At 37.6% G+C, this 19,848-nt stretch overlaps 1 protein-coding gene across 3 annotated transcripts in view; it reads left to right on the forward strand.

Annotated features, from left to right (window-relative positions):
- Positions 1-4,196: 4,196 nt before the first annotated feature.
- NAPB (NSF attachment protein beta) overlaps positions 4,197-19,848 on the forward strand; it is a 52,246-nt gene continuing 36,594 nt past the window's right edge. Inside the window, exon 1 of one of the 3 annotated variants that reach the window (XM_001373901.3) lies at positions 4,197-4,607. In XM_001373901.3, the coding sequence (XP_001373938.1) occupies positions 4,510-4,607 (98 nt within the window). In that variant the 5' untranslated portion in view covers positions 4,197-4,509. Of the gene's footprint in view, positions 15,469-19,848 lie in introns of all 3 variants that reach the window. The other 2 variants (XM_056813817.1, XM_056813818.1) reach the window with 2 other exon arrangements.

Consider the following 19,848-nt stretch of genomic DNA (forward strand, 5'->3'; position numbering starts at 1 on the left):
ATTTCTCCTAGCAGAATGGGTGGATGAAAATTTATAACAACCACAATTATGGTGGCTAAAACAGGCACTGTAGAGTACCTAGAGCTTGGTCAAACATTAAAAATACCAAGAACATCTTCTGCATACTGAATCATCCCCAGTCATCCTAATTTTTCTTTTACCACAGAACTTTGATGACTGGAAGAGAGTGAGGCTGAAGACTGCACAACTGTGCCTCGCTTAAATCCAAATTCATAAGCATTGTCAAGACATTATCCTTGATGTCTTTAGTCCTCTTTGAAAATGAAGGATGAACAAAAAAAGATGCAGTAGCTGGACATGTAATATAAACAAATGATAAAATATAGACAGAGTAGGTACTATATTCACATCTACAAAATGTTGAGAAGTAGAGGAAGATTTTTTTAATTTCATTTTTATTGTCATGCAAAACATATTTCCATGTTTGTTATTATTATAAGAGCACATTCATACATAATCAAAACCTCAAAATAAAAACAAAGATTCACTGATGTGAAAGACAAATCCAACAGTTCTTTTTTCTGGAGATGGATAATATTCCCCATCATAAGTCTTTCTGGATTGTCCCAGGTCATTGCATTGTTGAGAATAGCCAAGTTTTCACAGATAATCATTGTACAATATTGCTGTTACTCTGTCCATTATTCTCCCAGTTCTTCTAATTTCACTGCATCATTTCCTGAAGATATTCCCAGCTTTTTCTTATATCATCTTTTCTTATAGCACAATAGTATTCCATCACCAACATGTGCCACAATTTGTTCAGTCATTCCACAATTGATGGACATCCCCCCAATTTCCAATTCTTTGCCACCACAAAAAGAGCTGTTATAAATATGTTTGTACAAGTAGGTCCTTTCTCCTTTTTTTTCTATTATTTCTTTGGGGTACAGATCCAGTAGTGGCATCACCATATCAAAGAATATGTACAGTTTTATAGCCCTTTGGGCATAGTTCCAAATTGCTGTGGAGGAAGACTTCTAGCAGACTGAGTGGATATTATTTGTAGGATTTATGGGAGCACATGTTCAAGAATTGGGAATGATGCGAAGGTATAGATGGATTGTAATAGCATAGTTACAAAGAATACTCAAAGGAGGGGGCAGCTGGGTGACTCAGTGGATTGAGAGCCAGGCCTAGACCCTGGGCAAGTCTCTTAACCCCCACTGCCTAACCCTTACCACTCTTCTGCCTTGGAACCAATACACAGTATTGACTCCAAGATGGAAGGTAAGGGTTAAAAAAAAAAAAGAATATTCAAAGGATGGCATCCTTGGTTCAGTGAAGACCTGAAGAAAGGTGGATTTGGGAAAATAGCTCACAGAATAGCCCTCTTTGGGATTGTAGGCATTGGCATAATGGCAATATATATGTATTAGGTGGGATTGGGGGAAGATAGAGAAGAGAAGGGATGCCCAGAACCTCTTGATAGACTGGTACATTATCAAGAAACCACATATATAGGGGTAAGATGACTGGAAAGATAAGGAAGGATAGTATAACTTCAGAATTGTTTTAATTTGCATTTCTTTTATTACACTTGGGTATCTTGGGATATCTTGCCATCCATTCTATCATTGTCCATCCCCCTCACAAAGCACTTCACTTTCCCGAGTCTTAGGTTTTTCACTTGCAACATATCTCAGAGTGCCATTTTGAAGATCAAATGAAACTATATAAATATATTTAATGATTTGAAAATTCAGTATACCAACAACAATCCAGCTAAACTTTATGTTCCCAATCATTTTTTTTTTAGGAGCTTGGCCACTCTCATACTGTACTCTAAAACAATCCTTATTTTCATGATCTAGGGAACTGAGTATGCATGCCAGTGTCTCAGGAATATTAATAATTGTTGCAAATGCTTTTGACATTGATTTACATATTTGCTTCACCACTGGGGGCTTTAGCATTGCCAAGTGTAAGTAGTTCTCAAACAGCATTCAAAAATAACTCGCTGTGAGATGGGTCTAGAAATGTCCTGAAATGAGGAACAATAGTATTTTGGATACTTCACCCAGACAAGTCAGATTTCCCCTTGGCAAGAAGTTCAGAGTTGAAGCACTATATACACCCATTTGGCAAAGAATTTAGTATATGGCAGCTTTGAGAATGAAACATAAACCAATCTATTTAAAAGACTTATTAGAGTTATTAAATACTACTTTATTTACATGTATAAGCAAGAGGGGGGGAACCCCCAAAAGTCCAAGAATTAGGGGAAAGTAAGATCAAGGTCAGTAAAAATAAAAAAAAATATAACCTTTGAGATCTTTGCTTAGGAATAAATATTCTATCATCATTCTATCATCAACTAAATCATATTTAGTTATTACCTTTTTTAGGGGTGTGTAGACACAAATGATTCTTGGAAGGTAAGTTGGAAATAGAAAATCAGATAAACTTTGTTTTTTGCTACCATGTTGAGATTCCAGATGTGCTATTTATTGTCTCTCTATTGCATTGACATTCATTAGATATTTCAAACCCAAGATTACATGCAGGAATTTTATACTATTGAAACACCCTCACAATGTGTGCCTAGATTACTCTCCTCTTTCAACTAGTCACATTGGCTGAGTTGTCATTTAGTACTAATCAGTCCAGTAGCTAAGAATGGTTATAATTGTTCAACAGGTACACTGCTGACCAAACTAAAGCTGAGAGCAGTTGTTAGCCAGAAACATATTAGTAGGAATGCTAGATGAACTTGGGCTTGTCTTCCTTCTTTTACCTGATCCAACGTAATAGAAAAGTCTGAGGGTGAAAAGTATTTGTTGTTCAGGAAACCTAGGGGCTGACAGATGATTATTGTTTTTCTAATCATCCTTTAAACAACTGGTTAAGGGGTTGGGGCTTTTACAAAGAGACTTCCAAATGGGGTCTAGGTATTGCCAAATGGAGAAATGCCTTGGTGAAATAATACATAATAAACATATATATTTATATATATATATATATATAAACACATATGATTATGATATCAAATCAGGAAGTATGTGTATGTAGCCTAGGTATATAGTGTTGCAAAAGCGTTAGTGCAGTTTTAAGTCTTAATAGCTTAAAAATGTATTAAGATTTGTGGGACATCTTGTATAGTCATATTTATACAGTGTATTAATATTTATAAAGTTAAGTGATTTTTCACACAAGGTCCAATTTAAGGCAAACTGAGTCAATAATCACTTATTAAGTTCCTATTATATGTCAAGTACTGTGCTAAATGCTGGGAATGCAAATAAGAAAAAAATACAGTCCTTGCCCTCAAGGTGCTTACATATTAATCAGGGGAAGATACATAAAAGGGAACTGAAAAGCAAAGGCTCAGGTGGGGTGGGGGTGAGTTTTCTAGATGAGAAGGCTGCTGTGTCATGATGGGAGAAAGTCAGTAGAATCAAGAACTGGAGGCAGGATCTCTATTTTGCAGATATGGAATCCGGGTTATAAATCCAGGGCTAGAGGGTATCTTAGGGAGTCATACAGTTCAGCAATCTCATTTTAAAGGTGAGGAAACCAAGGCCCAGAGAAGCTAACCCAGGTATGCTAAATCCCACCTTCTTCTCTCAGCGTTGTCAACGAGCTGCTTTGGGTCATAAAGCTAGAGTCGGACTGGGAATTTAACACCTCCTGCCTCCTTATGGGAATTTAACACCTCCTGCCTCCTTATGGGAATTTAACACCTCCTGCCTCCTTACTGCCGAACTCTCTTTTGCACCTTGCAGCCGTCCCCATCCACCCCAACCGATAATTAATTATCTGTCAATGACAATTACTAACAGAATTGCCGGATTTTGGGGTAGCCTTTAGGGGTATTTTCCTTGGACCAAGAAGAGGAAATAAGCCTTGTGTTTAGGGACTCTGGAGGAAACGTATCATTATGTTTTATGGTTATCTGCGTATATGCCTCATTCCTCTGCCCACCCCCCCACCCCCGATTTCAAGCTTCGTGAGGGGCATCACCTTATTTAAAATTTATTATTTAGTGCGGTGGCTGAGCACAGGAATCTCTATCAAGTGGATCCTTAATAAAGGTTTGGTGAATGGACTAAATAACTAATCCTACTCTGGTCCTTATGCTTCTGGGTCGGCTGAGACTCCTTTACTCTCCTCCTTCTAAACCCTCCTACTTCGGGTCACACCCCCCAAATGCAGCAGCTCTAGCTTATAGGTTTAACCCACCAGGGGGCGGAAGGGAGAGAATCCGCAGACTGCATCGGTCTTGGCTCTCTTCTGGGAAATGTAGTTTTAGCCTCTTCTGACTCTGAGGCCAAATCGGGGCGAATGGACCACAAATCCCGATATGCTTTGTGATCCAAAACCGCTCTTCTCCGTCTTCCCTTCCCCCCGCCCCTTGGCTGTGTAGAAACTCGAGAGGCGCTTTTCTTGGCCAGCAGTCCGGCGTACCTTTAGGCTAAGCCGTCTGTCTCCAGGACTGTTGCTCCGTTATTCTCCACCCCGAAACCGAAGTGCGTATAGGCTAAGGACATGGACAACGCGGGCAAGGAACGGGAGGCAGTCCAGCTGATGGCAGAGGCCGAGAAGCGTGTGAAATCCTCCCACTCATTCTTGAGAGGATTGTTTGGGTGAGCGCCAGCCCTGCGGGGTAGCTCCTTCCTCCTCCCCCCGCCCACCCACTGCGCTCCTGCCGGGTCTCTGGTTCTCCCCCTTCCCCCGCGGCCTTGGAGTGGGCCTGGGTGCCCCGCATCGGGGGTAATACGCACCCCCTCCTCCACCTCCCCATGGGACGGAGCTGACGACTGGGCTGTTGGGATGGGGAGGCTTCCTTCCTCCCACAGCTCCTCGACCTCTCTCTGGGAGGAAGCTGCAGGCCCCGTGGGAAGCTCGCAGATTCCTCGAGAGGATTCCGTGGGCCTTCAGGTGACTGTCACCTCGGTAGGGTATTAAAGGACAAATAACCGGTCCACGCCTCGGTCCGCCTGTCCACCCATCTATCCTCCCAGCCAATAGCGTATCTAACATTTACTATTTAGGGAGCGACTACAAGGTGCCCTAGCCACCACGGTACTGAAGGATCACCGCCCCCAGCCCCCCAAACACACCGATGCATGCAAGCAACAGATTGTCATTCCCCACCTGCCATATGCTAACTGCTGAACACCTATGCCTGAGCTTGTTTCTTGGTTGGTTGGAAGCTCCGGGGTGGGTGTTAATTCGAGTACCATTTTTATATTTGTTTTGAATTATAGAAATGTGTAAAAAAAAAACACTTGGGAACTCAGATTAAAAACGAGTTAACTTGTCTTCTGATGTCTGAGGAGAATGGTAGGAATTTTTTTTTTAAATTGCACTCACTATTAAATAATGTAATCCAGTATGACTGTGATGCAGAGATTTAGCTATTGTGTTAATCCTTTGGCTCAGGCTTGTGGCCATATTACCACTAGAGATTTATGCAGGAGGAATGGATTTATCTGATTCCGCCAGTAGCAATTGGGCCTTGTAAGATTTTAGTCATTTGCTTATTGCCTTTTGCTACAGTTACTTCATAACACAGCCTTTCTTAGGGACTCAGTATTTGATAAATAAATACATTGCTTAAGTATGTTTCATTTTTTCACCAAAGATCTATTTTACAGCCAAAAGTAGCTTATTTCTTTAATAAAGTAAGTCTTTAAGACCAGTATCAGACACTCAGCTAGTCTCATAATATCTTTTTATTAGCTTCTGGTGAAATATTTAATTTGGCACATTTTATAAAGAAGAGCTAGAATAGCAGTATTTGATGGTTTTTTAATTCACTACTTTTGAATTTGTGAATGATTCAGCTGTTTTAAGATTTTTTTTTAAAAAGGTAAACTTTCCTTACTCCTTTTGAAACTGAAAACTCATCTCCTTTAATCAAGAAGGTAAGATTTTAGGGTCTCTTAAGTATAGCAAATCCTTTTCAAAATTCTGCTCCCTCTTAAGGTATAATTTATAGCACTCTATTGTTAATTTGCTTTCTGTAGTTTTAGTCTGGAATCTCAGTAAAGAAAAATGCATGTAACAGGTTCCTTTTTTTTTGTTGGACCAACTTTTTTTTTTTTAAATTAGGTCATTTTACATTAACATATTCATTGAATTTCAGAGATTAAAAGGGACCTGGGAGTAGACCTTTGGAAGAAATCAAAGTGACTAAGACACTACTCTTGCCTCTGGTAGAGATTACTTTTTTGGAGGGAATTTATCATTTACTATAATTTTCCTCCCTCCTTAGTTAATGTTAAATATTCTTCATTACTTTTGATACAGAGCTGAAATTGTAATGACTATCATGGGTTTTCTTTTAAATATCATTACTATTTAGCAAGCACTAATAAGCATATCTGAAAAAGCAACATAGGGGGGCAGCTGGGTAGCCCAGTGGATTGAGAGCCAGGCCTAGAGATGGGAGGTCCTAGGTTCAAATCTGGCCTCAGACACTTCCCAGCTGTGTGACCCTGGGCAAGTCACTTGACCCCCATTGCCTAGCCCTTACCACTCTTCTGCCTTGAAACTAATACACAGTATTGATTCTAAGATGGAAGGTAAGGGTTTAACAAAAAAAAAGAAAAGAAAAGGCAACATAGAACAGTAGAAGCAGCATTAGGGTAGAGCTAGAAGAACTTTAAGGCAATTTTCACATCTATGATGTGAAGATAATACTTTTACTGCTTACCAAGTTGGCCTTTTGAGGTTTAAATGATATAATATATAATTGTATACAAATGTACATTTGCATATATTTGTGTATATAAATGTACACATATTTCATAACTATAGAGTACCTCATAATCTATAATTATTCTTTTAAGATTTTTCATTAGCTCATTTTTCAGACGCTGAGATTTAATTTTATTTAATTTAGTCAAATGTATTCAAAAGAACTGCTAAGATCATTTTCAATTTCATACATATATCACCTATGTAGGAAGATAAATTTATACCTCTGCTAAAGAATCCTTTTTTAGGAAATAATTCAGTGTTATCAATATATTTTTAAAATATTTTTTCTTTACACACATTTTTTAAAAAAGAACTAGGCTAACTCTTGATTAATATATAAAACATAATCCTAAAAAGACTTTTGGAGATTATTTTTCTTTCTAAATATATATTTTTTGTTTTTTTTTCCTACATTTTTCAATATATGTCTCCCAAAATACAGATTCTTTTTGTTTTAAGGAAAGAATAGGTTATTTTTTCCTTTGATCATATTCTTTTGACTCAACTTAATTCACATCTTTATTTTATTTATTTTTAAAACCCTTACTTTCCATCTTAGATTCAGTACTGTGTATTGGTTCCAAGGCAGATAATAGTGGTAAGGACTAGGCAGTGGGAGGGGTAAGTGACTTGCCCAGGATCACAAAGACAAGGAAGTATATGAGGTCAGATTTTAACCCAGGACCTCCTATCTCTCAGCCTGGCTTTCAATCCATCCAAGCCACCTAGGTGTCCCCAATTCACAACTTTAGAAGACCATAAACTTCACAGGATGGGGGTGGGGGGAAAGCTATGCATTTTCCTAAAGTTCTTTCTGTCAGTAAATAAGATCATATATCTGAGTTGGAAGAAATCTCAAGAGTTCTTAGATCTCATTCCTCTAAGTAGGTAAATTAGCTATTTTACAGATGAGGAAGTGAAGTCTAGAGAGGAAAAGTGACTTTTTTAAGGTCATCCAATTAAATGAACTTCATACAGTATTTTTTAATTAAATTAAACCACTAATTACCTTTAAATATATATAATATAGTGTTGGGGAGTGGGGTGTAGAGCTAGGTGGGACTATGGATTGAGAACCAGGCCCACAAATGAAATGTCCTGTGTACAGATCTGACCTCAGATACTTCCTAGTTGTGTGACCCTAGGCAAGACATTTAATCCCCATTGCCTGACCCTTATCAATTTTCTCCCTTGGAATCAATAAATAGTATTGAATGTAAGACAGAAAGTAAGGACTTAAAAAAATATGTCATTTATTTTTACTTCAAGATGACATAAACGTGTAAACATGAGACAAGATTCAGAAGCCCAAAAGATTGAAGACTGAAGCAGTGGATTAATTCTAATAACTTGAAATTACATAGGAATGTTACATGTTCAGTTGATTATTTTTAAACCAAGTAGAGATTTGGGGAAATGTAAGTTGACATCATTTCATGCAAAAAAATACTTTGGGTATTTTTATTGACTTTATTATAACCTCGGTATAATCACTTGGATTCTAAAAAGACCTAATGTAATTATAGCCAGCATTGATAGATGTATACTGCCCATAACAAGGAAATCATCTCATTATATTTTCCAGAAAGACCATTTCTGAAGTACTGTGTTTAATTCTGAGATTTACATTTTGATATTAACAAGCTGGGATGAGAACCAGAACATAATCACTTGTCTAATGGAGGGGCTCATTTGTCATAAGGAATGATTTTGAGTACTTTTCCTTGCATGTAATAAGTAGTTGCTAAAATGTTTTATTTCAGTTGTTGATTTGATTGAATGATTGGAGAAACAGGGAATGTTTGATTTGAAAAAGAGCAGGGTAGAATGAGGGAAGAAGAGCTTGATAGCTGGCTTATCTAAAGAGCTACCCTGTAGAAACAATCATTTTGTGTAGATCCAAAAGGCAGAAGTAGATTTAGCAACAGCACATTACAAGGAGGCAGGTTTTGATTCATTATAATAAAAGAATTTAATAATTATTAGAGCTATCCAAAAATGTAATGTGCTATGCCATATATTTAGTATGTGATAGTAGGGATTTTTTTCTGTGGAATGGAAAGCTGGATTAGATTATCTATTTAGACTCTTCTAGAAAGCACCAATCCCCTCATTTCTTATTGCCATCACCATAGTACGTGGAGACCCTCACACTAATATTGTAATAGCTACCTAATTGGCCTTTAATGCCTCTATTCTTTTCTTTCTCTGGTTCATCATTGCATATTAGTTTGTACATCTCTTATTGTATCCTATTGTATCCTTTAATAATTCATATATAGTTCTTGCTAAATTTTTGTCAATGACTTGGTAAAGGTCATTAATGGTATATTAATTTTCTATTTTCCCTAATATTTAGCTCTCCATGTGCCCTTGCTGATTATTATTTTTATTGCATTATGATCTGAAAAGATTGCATTTATTATTTCTGTTTTTCTGCATTTGTTTGCCATGTTTTTATGCCCATGGTCAATCTTTGTGAATGTACCATGTGCTACTGAAAAGAAGGTGTAGTCCTTTTTGTCGCTTTTTATTTTTCTCCATATATCTATTAACTCTATTTTTTCCGAGATTTCATTCACATTGCTTACCTCTTTCTTATTTACTTTTTATTTGATTTATCTAAATTCGATAGTGGTAAGTTCAGGTCTCCTACTAGTATAGTTTTACTGTTTCCTCCTTCAACTCCACTAGTTTCTCCTTTAGAAATTTGGATGCTATAACATTTGGTGCATACATGTTGATTACTGATAGTTCCTCATTGTCTATACTGCTATCAGGATGTAGTTACCTCCCCTATCCCTTTTAATCAGATATTTTTTTACTTTGGTTTTGTTAGATATCATGCTTACAACTCATGTCTTCTTTCTCTCAGTTAAGCCCTAATAGGTTTTGCGCCAAAATTTGCTTTAATTCTAACCTTGTGAGTGTCTATCTGCCTCATGTGTGTTTCTTGTAGACAACATATGGTAGGATTGCCTTTCTGAATATCATATTCCAAGTCTTGCAGTCCTTTAGAAGCTGCCGGATCTTATGTAATCCTGATTGGTGCTCCTTGATATCTGAATTCTCTCTTTTTGGCTTCTTGTAGAATTTCCTCCTTAGCTTGGAAGCTCTTGAATTTGGCAATTACATGCCTGGGAGTTTGTCTTTTGAGGATTTAGTGTAGAGGGTGTTCTATGAACTCTTTCAATGTCTATTTTGCCCCCTTGTTCAAGAACATCAGGGCAGTTTTCTTGGATAATTTCTTGTAGTATGATGTCAAGATTTCTGTTTATTTCTGGGTTTTCAGGTAGACAATTCTCAAATTGTCTCTTTGTGCTCTATTTTCCTGATCCATCATCTTGTTAGTGAGATATTTTGTTTTCTTCTATTTTGCCTTTTGACTTTGCTTTATTAATTCTTGCTGTTTTGCAAGATTGTTGGCTTCCAGTTGCCCAATTCTGGTCTTTAAGGTATGGTTTTTCTGCTATAATCTTTTGATTTTCCTTTTTGGTTTGGTCTATCCTGCTTTTTGTGGATCCCAGCTGTTTCTCCAATTGGGAGTTCTTGTCCTTTAAACTGTTATTTTCTTTTTAAACTATTCCCCACTTTTCTTGCCAGAAGGCTTCCATCTTTTTGATAAGCTCCAATTTAAATTCCTTAAGAGCTTATGGCCAATTTCCATTTTGGGGGGGAAGGTTTTGGTGCATTTATTTGCATTTCCTCTTCTTTTTCTTCTGTAGCCTGGGATTTTCCTCTGTAAAAATTGTCCAGGGTCAACTCCTTCTTCTTGTTTTTCTTGGTGTTGGGGAGTTGTTCCTGGGCACTGTGTGCCATCATTATGGTGGTTTTTCCTTCCCTTTCCAGTCAGAAATCTGAGTGAGGACGGCAAGCTCTCTGTGTATGGAGCTAAGGAGCAAGGTTTTTGCCTGAGGCCACCTCTCAAGTCTCTGAGGCTTCTACTGTTTGCTGCCCTTCTCTGTGCTATCTCCCTGCGGGCACCCACGGCCTGTGCTCTTCAGCCTGCTGGGGTTTCAGATCTAGCTGCTCTCAGAGGTAGGTCTTTGGTGGTGTTAGTCATCTGCCATGAATCTAGAGGTGCCCCTCACTCACTCTAGAGGTGCCCCTCACTCACTCACTGATTCTAGCGTGTGCTGGCTCTGACTCGCGTCATAGGTGGGGTGGGGGAGGGTAGATCAGCTCGAATTTTGTTGGAAGCTTTTTCACTCCCTTATAGTGTGGAAATGTCCAAATCCCTTGTACCTTCAATGCTGCACCCTACTGTAGAGTCCCTTTGTTCATATGAATTTTTTTTTGGTCTTTTGAGGTAGTCTATATCGGTAGGTGCTGAGGAGAGGAAGAGTCCTGTGTCTAGACTGCTGCCATGTTTACCCAGAAGTTTTCCCTTATATTTAGGACTGGTCTTTGTACATAGTAAACAATTAATAAAGAAAGACTGATAAATGGTTTTAATTTTAATTGTGTAAATTTGTCTTCCAACACCTAAAGATCCATAATTTCCTTGGTGTGGGCATTATTTTCCTTTGGTGCAGATTGAAAACTACTTGTCTACCATAACTTTGTAGATAATTTCATAGGATACTATGAGCTCCCTTTGCTATCCCGAGTTGATCCCCTGGTAGCCGACATTATAAAATTAAATGTGACTTCAAATTAAAAATATACATTTCAATACTGAGCCTATACTTACAACCTGAATCAAACCTGCCAAAGCTTCTTATGGGCACAGCTAGGTTTCCCTCACCACCACCCTATATTATGAAGAGTCATGATAAGATTGTATAAATAATTGATATCACATGATATCAAATATACTTCAAATTACTTAGAAGGATGTGTGATCTCATTGATGTTTATACTTCAGAAATGCAGATTGTAGCCATTCACATATGCCCTTCTCTTCTGTGCTACTCTTATCCACGAGTCTACATAAATCCTTCATATGAGTTTCACCCAATATACAGGAACTTTATTCTAAATCCCTCCTCATTCTGTCTTGTAGAATCTCTACTTTTAACATGAAGGTTCAGTTCACATTCCCACTTTCTAAATACATATAATTCTATCTTATTTTTCAAATAATTATAAATATATTGAGCTATTTGTACCATACCAGAAAAATGTAACCTACTTGAGACAGGAACTGTTTTTTAAAATTTGTAAATGTCAAAGAAAGAATTGTATTCAGTTTTCTAATTCATTCAAAAAATTTATTAATACCAGTCTTGCCAAGAATTATGCTAGGCTTGGGAATGCAAAAATGAAAAAAATGAAAAAGTTCCTGTTTTTATGGAATTTACATTTTTGGGGGGAGAAATGTACACATATAAGGAATGAATGATTGAATAAAAAACATTTATTAAGTGCCTACTATGTGCCAAGCTTTTGAATTGTAATGCTAGAGAAGATTGTATAGGGCCAGAATGTAAGGGGTTACTATAAAAGGTTGGACTAGATTATTTAAGAATAGGGTCACCAGGAATTTAATCAATTCCAAATGATTTTTTTTTTAGCAATTTATTTATAAAATGGAGGGGAAGTGTGAAAGTAGAGAAATGAGAAAGAGGGCAGAGTAAGAAATTTAGCTTAATGAGCTAGACTATTTCTCAAGCCCTGGCTTTACTCAGGCAGGGCTCCAGAAGCCCAGCCAGAGGGCCTAAGGGTCAATTAACAAAGGTTTTAGCCAAGAGGCTTCCTCCCAGAAGAGGGACCTCTCCAGAGGCTAGTGTCTCCAGGAAAGCCAGGGAAGGGAGTCAGCTTTTTTACTCACCCATGTGGTAGTTATAAGGGAAAATAGAAGCACTCCAAGGTCCTCACCCAGAGCTCCCCCAAGGTCAATTTGAAGGTGAAAGACCTCTTCAGAGGGAGTTCTTGGCATTTTTAAATACCCCTTCCTTTTCATCACTTCCTGTGACTTCCTTCCATTTTACGTGTACCAATTACAGTTAAAGCTTTGCTTAGGACTGCCCAGGGGGCTGTCAGTTGATTCTGATTCATCACCAACTATTGCACATGTGGGTCACAGACTGCCCCCATTCAAGTGTAATAGGGTGTATACATTTCTGGTGATTAAATCTAAAAATGGATAGGGAACAGTTAATCCCATCTTCACAATTGTTGAGAATTTCTTGGACCTCAAGGAGATCAAATCAATCAGTACTTGAAGAAATCAACTCTGACACTTCATTGGAAGGTCAAATACTGAAGCTTGAAGCCAAAGCTTGAATACTTTGGCCACATAATAAGAAAATAGGACCTACTGGAAAAGATTGATGCTAGGAAAAAAACAAAGGCAAAAGAGACTGTAGAGGATGAGATAGATTAATAATGTCATGGAAACAACGAACATGAACTTGGAAAGGCTTCAGGAGATATTGGAGGACAAAAGGGCCTAGGATGCTCTGGTCCATTGGGTCATGAAAAGGCAGAGATGACTGAATAACAATATGTGCTAAAGCACTGTGCTAGGTTCTGAGGACACAAAAACAAAAATGAGATAGTTCCAGCTCTCAAAAGAGCTTTCATTCTTATTGGAGTAGACAGTGCCTCTTTGGGGGTCAAGGAAGGGAGTTTTTGTTTGGAGAGACACAGGAATTGTGAATGGAGCAAAGGATTGCCATAAGTCATCCATCCCTTTTCAGAAGCCTTGGTTCCCAGGACAAGAAGTCAAAGGAGAACAGTTTAGAGGAAAAATCTACTTTCTTGCTTTTGGTGGAAGTGGATTGATGTGAAGTTTGGTCAGGGATCATTTAGAGCCCTTGAGGCCAATTTGCATTCTCTAACTGGTCAAAGTTAGCCTTAGGGAGGTATGGTCTTTGTCTAGGTGGAACTGTTTTAGGTGGAGAGTAAGGAATGTAGCCGGATGGAAGGAACGTACATACAAAGTCATGCTATTTTACAGTTTGAGGAGACAGTAATGATAGTAAAAAATGTTTTTAGGCATCTTTTCCTTTGCCTCCCCCGACCCCACAAACTTAAAGCATACATTTCATCTAAAACAACCAAATATAAATTATCCAGAAAAGAACTCCCTATTTGATAAGAGCCCATGAGAAAACTAAGAGCAGTCTGAGAGCAGTTAGATTTTGATGGATTTAAGTTGATTCTGTATCATTTTGTGTTGATCCTATTTACATTTAATTGATTTCATCCCATAACTACCAGTCATGGTTCTTTGTCTGAACTCTTTGCAGAAATTCAACTAGTCTGTAATGAATTAAGTTTAGAAATCCACTTCTCTTGCTAATCACTGTTCTATTCTTACCTCAAGTAAATCTGCTATTGAGGGATGTGGGTAGGGAATAGGGATTCTGGTCTAGTGCCACTTATGTTATTGAGCTATCTTTTCAGTATATCTGGTTTGCCTTCCAAAGAAGTTTGACTTACTATCTCTAAACTTGCTGGTGGACTCAAGCAATAAATTTTTCTTAGTCACTGGAGGGGAAGAGGGCATTGTTGTTTTAACTCATTCCCACCTTCTAACCAATCTTATTGTCTCTGACTCTTCTAACTGTAACTAATCCTGTTGTCTTTATTCCCATGATACTGCTAACCCTATTATCAATCACAACTTATTTCCACACCTGTTCTGTTCTGTTCTTTGTTCTATGCTTATAAAAAGGAGCTGCATCTTGATCTAGGGGTATTTTGGCTCAGTAAGGCAGGAACTAGACTGTTTTTATAAACTGATTGACGCTGTGCCTGTCTACCTTTGATGAATTTCACCCATGACTAAATCAACATCTTATGACATATACTATAATAAACTAAAATGGAAATGTGACCTGAATGTTAAAAGTCATACCAAAAATAAAATAAAATAAGAGAACCAGATCAGGTGCCGTACATAGCACTGGCAGAAGTAAATTTAAAAAAAAAACAATATATGGAGGAGATTAAAAAAGATAAAATATGTAATTTTGGTAATACAACTAAGATAAAATGGCACTCATTTATTGGGGAGAAAATCTTTGCATCACATATCTCCAAAAATCATCTGGATCCAGATTATGCAATCTACTATTAGAAATATATAAGAACAAAAGCAATCCCTAACAGATAAGTGGTCAAAGGATATGAATAAATAGGTCTCTGAAGAACAATTGCAAGTTGTTAATCTTGCAAATAAATTCAACAAAGGTAAATTGAGGTGTACATACTCAAGCAAAATTAGTTTATTAACAGTGGCATGTATAACTGTTAACAAAGTGGGCCATACTGGCCAAGTTACCCAAATGAAAAAGAATTGGAGGGACGTCTTTGTTGACAATGAAGGAAAGCAAGGAGTCTCAGAACATTATAGTTGACTTTATGAGGAAAAGTTGACACTCAGGTGTGGCAAATCATGCCCTTCTCTGACAATTAAGGAATGTTAATTGTTTAGTGAGCATCATCTTCTTCTTGTAAAAGAAGATCCCCTAATCCCAATCCATTTGCAAGTTCCAGAATTGTGGCACATTGCACATGCTTTCAGACTTCTGAAATGTATTAATCATTTCACTGATTTTTTTTTGTCTTTAAAAATGTTGTTATATGAGATCTCTCTCTGGGAGAGGAAGGGGAAGGAATACTGGGGGAATTTTTTTTAAACCCAAAAGTGTTGTATAATTTTCTAACCACAGGAATGCAAGTAAGATAAACAAAGTCTCCAAGGCATAAAGAAGTAGCTTTATTGCAAGAAGGCCTGTCTAACAATAAAGATGGACTTCTGGTCAAGACCAAAAGACCCAGAGAACTGTGAGTGACCTTCCTATGCACCTCAAAGAATATCACAATTTATCAAGTTAAAAATAATCCAAGATCATATTAAAAATAGAGCAGGACATACTCATTGAGAGAAGAAGTAATTTGAAGGTGACTTAGAAATTCCCTTTTCACACTTGATAGGTTTTGGAGTATGGAGGAAGGAGTCAGGCTTGAACTCCAAAAAGGAAAGGGCTAAGCCAAAGATGCCCAAACCTGAAATCAGCTCCAGGGCAACTCACCACCAAACTCAGACAATAGGTACCACCATGCCAAGATGTCAGAACACTTAGCACACTGCCAGCCAGAGTCATCTCTCTGGGGAAAGAGGAGGAGAGTGGAAGTGACGGGCCTTATATAGATGTTTTTATGTAACTTTCCTGCGTCTCATCTGTACCAATGATTTCTTAGCTTGACTTAGGACAGCCCAGGGGTCTGTCTGTTTTTCTGCTCATGTCTGTTGAAGGCCATTTCCTCAGATAATTAAATCTTGAGTTTGATGCAGACCTTCCTAATCTTGTTAAACTAAGAAGGGTGGAGAAATGTAGAGTTTCCAAGACCTGATTCTGTTATTCCAAGTATCCCCATTGTTACTGATCAGGAAATAGCTAAATCAGAACTTCTAAAGTACAGTATGATTAGGGTGGAATAGTTTTAAAATTCACATGGGTCACAAGTTCAAGACCATAATTATTGATGATGGTGCATGATGTGTCAAATTTGAAGGGTAAGGCTGACACTAAGATTTCTGCTAACAATGATTAAATATATATTAATTATTTAATTCATCCATAATACTTATTCTAAAATAATCACAAAAGACCTACAAAAATCATCACTTATGCTAACATTATTTAACTATCTTATAATTATAATTATTATTAACTAAACACTACTGCTAATGTTAAAATCTAATCCTCATATAAGGGGGTAGAGGATTTTTCACTCACAGAAGACATCAATAAAATATATTTTAAAAACCAGAAACTAAATGCTACACAATTATAATGATTAAGCTTGGCTCTAAGAAAGAGATATAAGAAGGCACCTTCCTACTCTTTTTTTGCAGAAGTAGGGGACTAGGGGGCAACTGGTTAGCTCAGTGGATTGAGAGTCAGGCCTAGAGACAGGACGTTGTAGAGTCAAATCTGGCCTCAGACACTTCTCAGCTGTGTGACTCTGGGCAAGTCACTTAACCCCCATTGTCTAGCCCTTACCACTCTTCTGCCTTGAAACCAATACACAGTATTGATTCTAAGATGGAAGGTAAGGGTTTAAAAAAAAAGAAGTAGGGGACTAAAGATGTGGAACATTTCACATAAGAATTTTATATTGGTTAATTTTGCTGAACTACTTTTTTTTGTTGTTCTGTTATAAGGATGCATCACTGGGAAGGCAAAACTCATTTAGGAAATGTAGAAAATATTTAAAAGGCATCAGTAAAATGTATATAAAAGACAAGTGTGATGAGTGGTGAATAGGGTACTAAGCTTAGAGTCAAGAAGGCCTGGGTTCTTCTACCTCTGATACTATCAATGTGAACTTAGACAGGTTACTTGAATATGTCCTTTTTTCTTCACTTGAAAAGTGGGAGTGATACTTGTGACATCTACCATAGCATATCTTAAATAGTATAATACTATATAATTGCTAGTTATTATTTAGACAAATATGCCTTCTAAAAGTAATTACATGTTGGCTAATCCCTTTTGTAGCTGCATATACAATCTAGGAGGTGCTCCACTCTCTGCCATTAATAATTTCCTTTCTTGGGATACTGTTACTCCTTGTGAAAAAATTAGTAACTTGCTAGTCACTCAAACTTTAATGGCATTTGCTTTAATCAGATCAACAACTATCTAAGATAATCTCTAGTGAATGACAGTTGAGGGAAAAAGGTATGGGAAAAAGGGCTAGTTTTGGAGCTTCAGTCTATTTGAAAAGAGTAGAAGAGGAACAGAGGAAATGAACTAGGTTAAGCAAAAACTTTACCAACTCTAAAATTTTATTTGAAGCCCTGGTGGCAGCTTCTGTCCTTTGAAAATCATTTTTTTTCTTCCATTTTTAAGGATATATTTGGTTTCTTAGTCCAGTGATGGTGAACCTTTTAGAGATGGAGTGCCATGCCTGCCCTCTCCCTTACACCAAACAGAGGAGGGAGAAAGTGCTCCCATTGGGCTGCTGGGTGGAGGGGAAGATGAAGGGAGGAATATTCTCAGAGAGTATAGAGAGGGAGTGGTGAGGCCCTAGAGCTTTGCTCCACTCCAGCCCTGCCACCTGTGAGCTACTCACCTTATTCTCTGTGTGTTCCCATTGAGTTACTGGGCAGAGAGGCAGGGAATATGAAAAACTGTCTTCTGATGCAGGGGAGAGGGGGAGGGGGAGAAGCTCCACCTGAGTCCCTTTGCTTTCTAGTAATTAACTATGTAGGGTGGGGGTGGGGAGGGGCACCCATGACCACAGAGAGCACTCTGCATGCCATTTTTGGCACCTGTGCCATTGGTTTGCCAAACATTGCCTTAATCTATGGTCATTCATCTTAATTTTCCCAGTGCAGACTGGTCTATTCTGTTCTAATTCACCTTCTCTAGTTTAGTCTGGTCTTTTTAACATTTCATTCTACTCCTTAAGAGAAGAAATGTAGGGAAGAGATATGTGCCAACTCCCTGCCTCTGAGAAAGAAGTACAAGACCCTTCTCCATTTTACTCTTCCTTAACTCCTCCAATTCCATCTTTAACTCAGATTCTTTTCCTTACCTTCAGAACCCTTGAGAATTCAGAGGATTTGTGTGTGTATAATTAGAAATTTTATTATAATAGTAACTATAGAGTAGAATTATTTATAACCTCAGTTTATCTTACATTCCCCAAAATGCAGAATTATCAGATGGATTTCAGTATAAATTAAGACTTCTTCTCCACGGTTATCTTTGTATATTCTGTCAACTGGGAGATACCAAGTGTGAGAACAAACTCTGGGTAATATAAAACCAAAGAGCTCAAAGACTTAGTATCAGAAAATTTATTTAATGTGTTAGAAAAGGGAAACAAAAACATGCATTCCTGGAGCCCATACTTAAGATCAAGCCTGAGGCAGCAGGGGAAATCTTAGTTTATTTAAGATATAGCAGGGAAAGTTGACATTTTTAAAATAGACAAAATGCAATTTTATGAACAGAGCAAGGTATACATGCCACATTTTATCTTTATAGTTCTAAACTTTAAAAGTGAATTTAGATTTTAAAAAGGAATTTTGAAAATCTTTGTACTTCCCTTTTAATAAGTTATAGGATACTAGGATTTATCAAGTTGGACAAAACCTTAAAGATCACAGTACAACCTCTTCATTTTATTTAATCTATTAAATAATTTTATTAGAAATTTAATATAACATGGATATAATTAAAATTGACAGTAATCATGTACAATTATTCTAATTTTAGAAGAATAGATTAAATATACCTTTTTAATTTATTTCTCCAAGTTTCCGTTAGAATTTTGTCCATTCTTATTTACTTTTTCTCATATATTGACTGTTAATTTGAAATACAGATTTCTTATATTCTTCATATTTTTTGTTCTTTAATTGAATTCACGTACTTTATTTTTGAGCATGAACAAAATTGTTCCAGATAAATTAAAAGGCTACACAGGTAATAAGTAGTAGACCTAGGACTTTAATCAAGATTTGACTGACTTCAGTGGTTTTTTTTCCTAATACATTCATTATTTCTCCTGTAATTTTCCTTCTCTTCTGGTTCAGCACTATCAGAGTTATTTTTATAACATTTTCAGCTTTTATTTAGGTATTTAAATATACTGTGATTTTAGTGGCAGTTTGATTTCTGCTTTATTTTTCATCACCTTTCTGGTAGATATCTATTATGTTGTAGTAGTCTCTTAGAAGCCGAGAATGACTATTGTCTTTGTGCATTATCATCTATTAATGTACCCTCATGTGGCTTTGAAGTCCAAAGACTGAGGCGCACAGTTTGTGGCACACGGGGCATGGGGTGCCAGCTGTTACGGGAGGTGCGGTTGTGGCCTGGTGTCGGCGTTCACGCGCAGCGGCATGACGTCGCTGTCGCTCCTCTTCAGAGGTGGTGGCGGCATGGTTAATGGGGGCTCGCCAGCTGCTTCTGTCAGAGGCAGCAAGTTCTAGTTGCTTTGGTGTCATGCCAGCCCACTTCAAGTTGGACGTTAGCTGATCCTTGAATCTTTTCTTTGGTCGGCCTTGTTTCCTGAGTCCAGCTGACAGTTCACCATAGAATACCTGTCTTGGTATTCACTGTGGGTCCATGCGGATGACGTGTCCAGACCATCGTAGCTGGGTTCTGAGGACCAGGACTTCGATGCTGGTGGAGTTGGCTCTGT

Source organism: Monodelphis domestica, chromosome 1, assembly GCF_027887165.1.
Source record: "Monodelphis domestica isolate mMonDom1 chromosome 1, mMonDom1.pri, whole genome shotgun sequence".
NCBI classification, from domain to species: Eukaryota; Metazoa; Chordata; class Mammalia; order Didelphimorphia; family Didelphidae; genus Monodelphis; species Monodelphis domestica.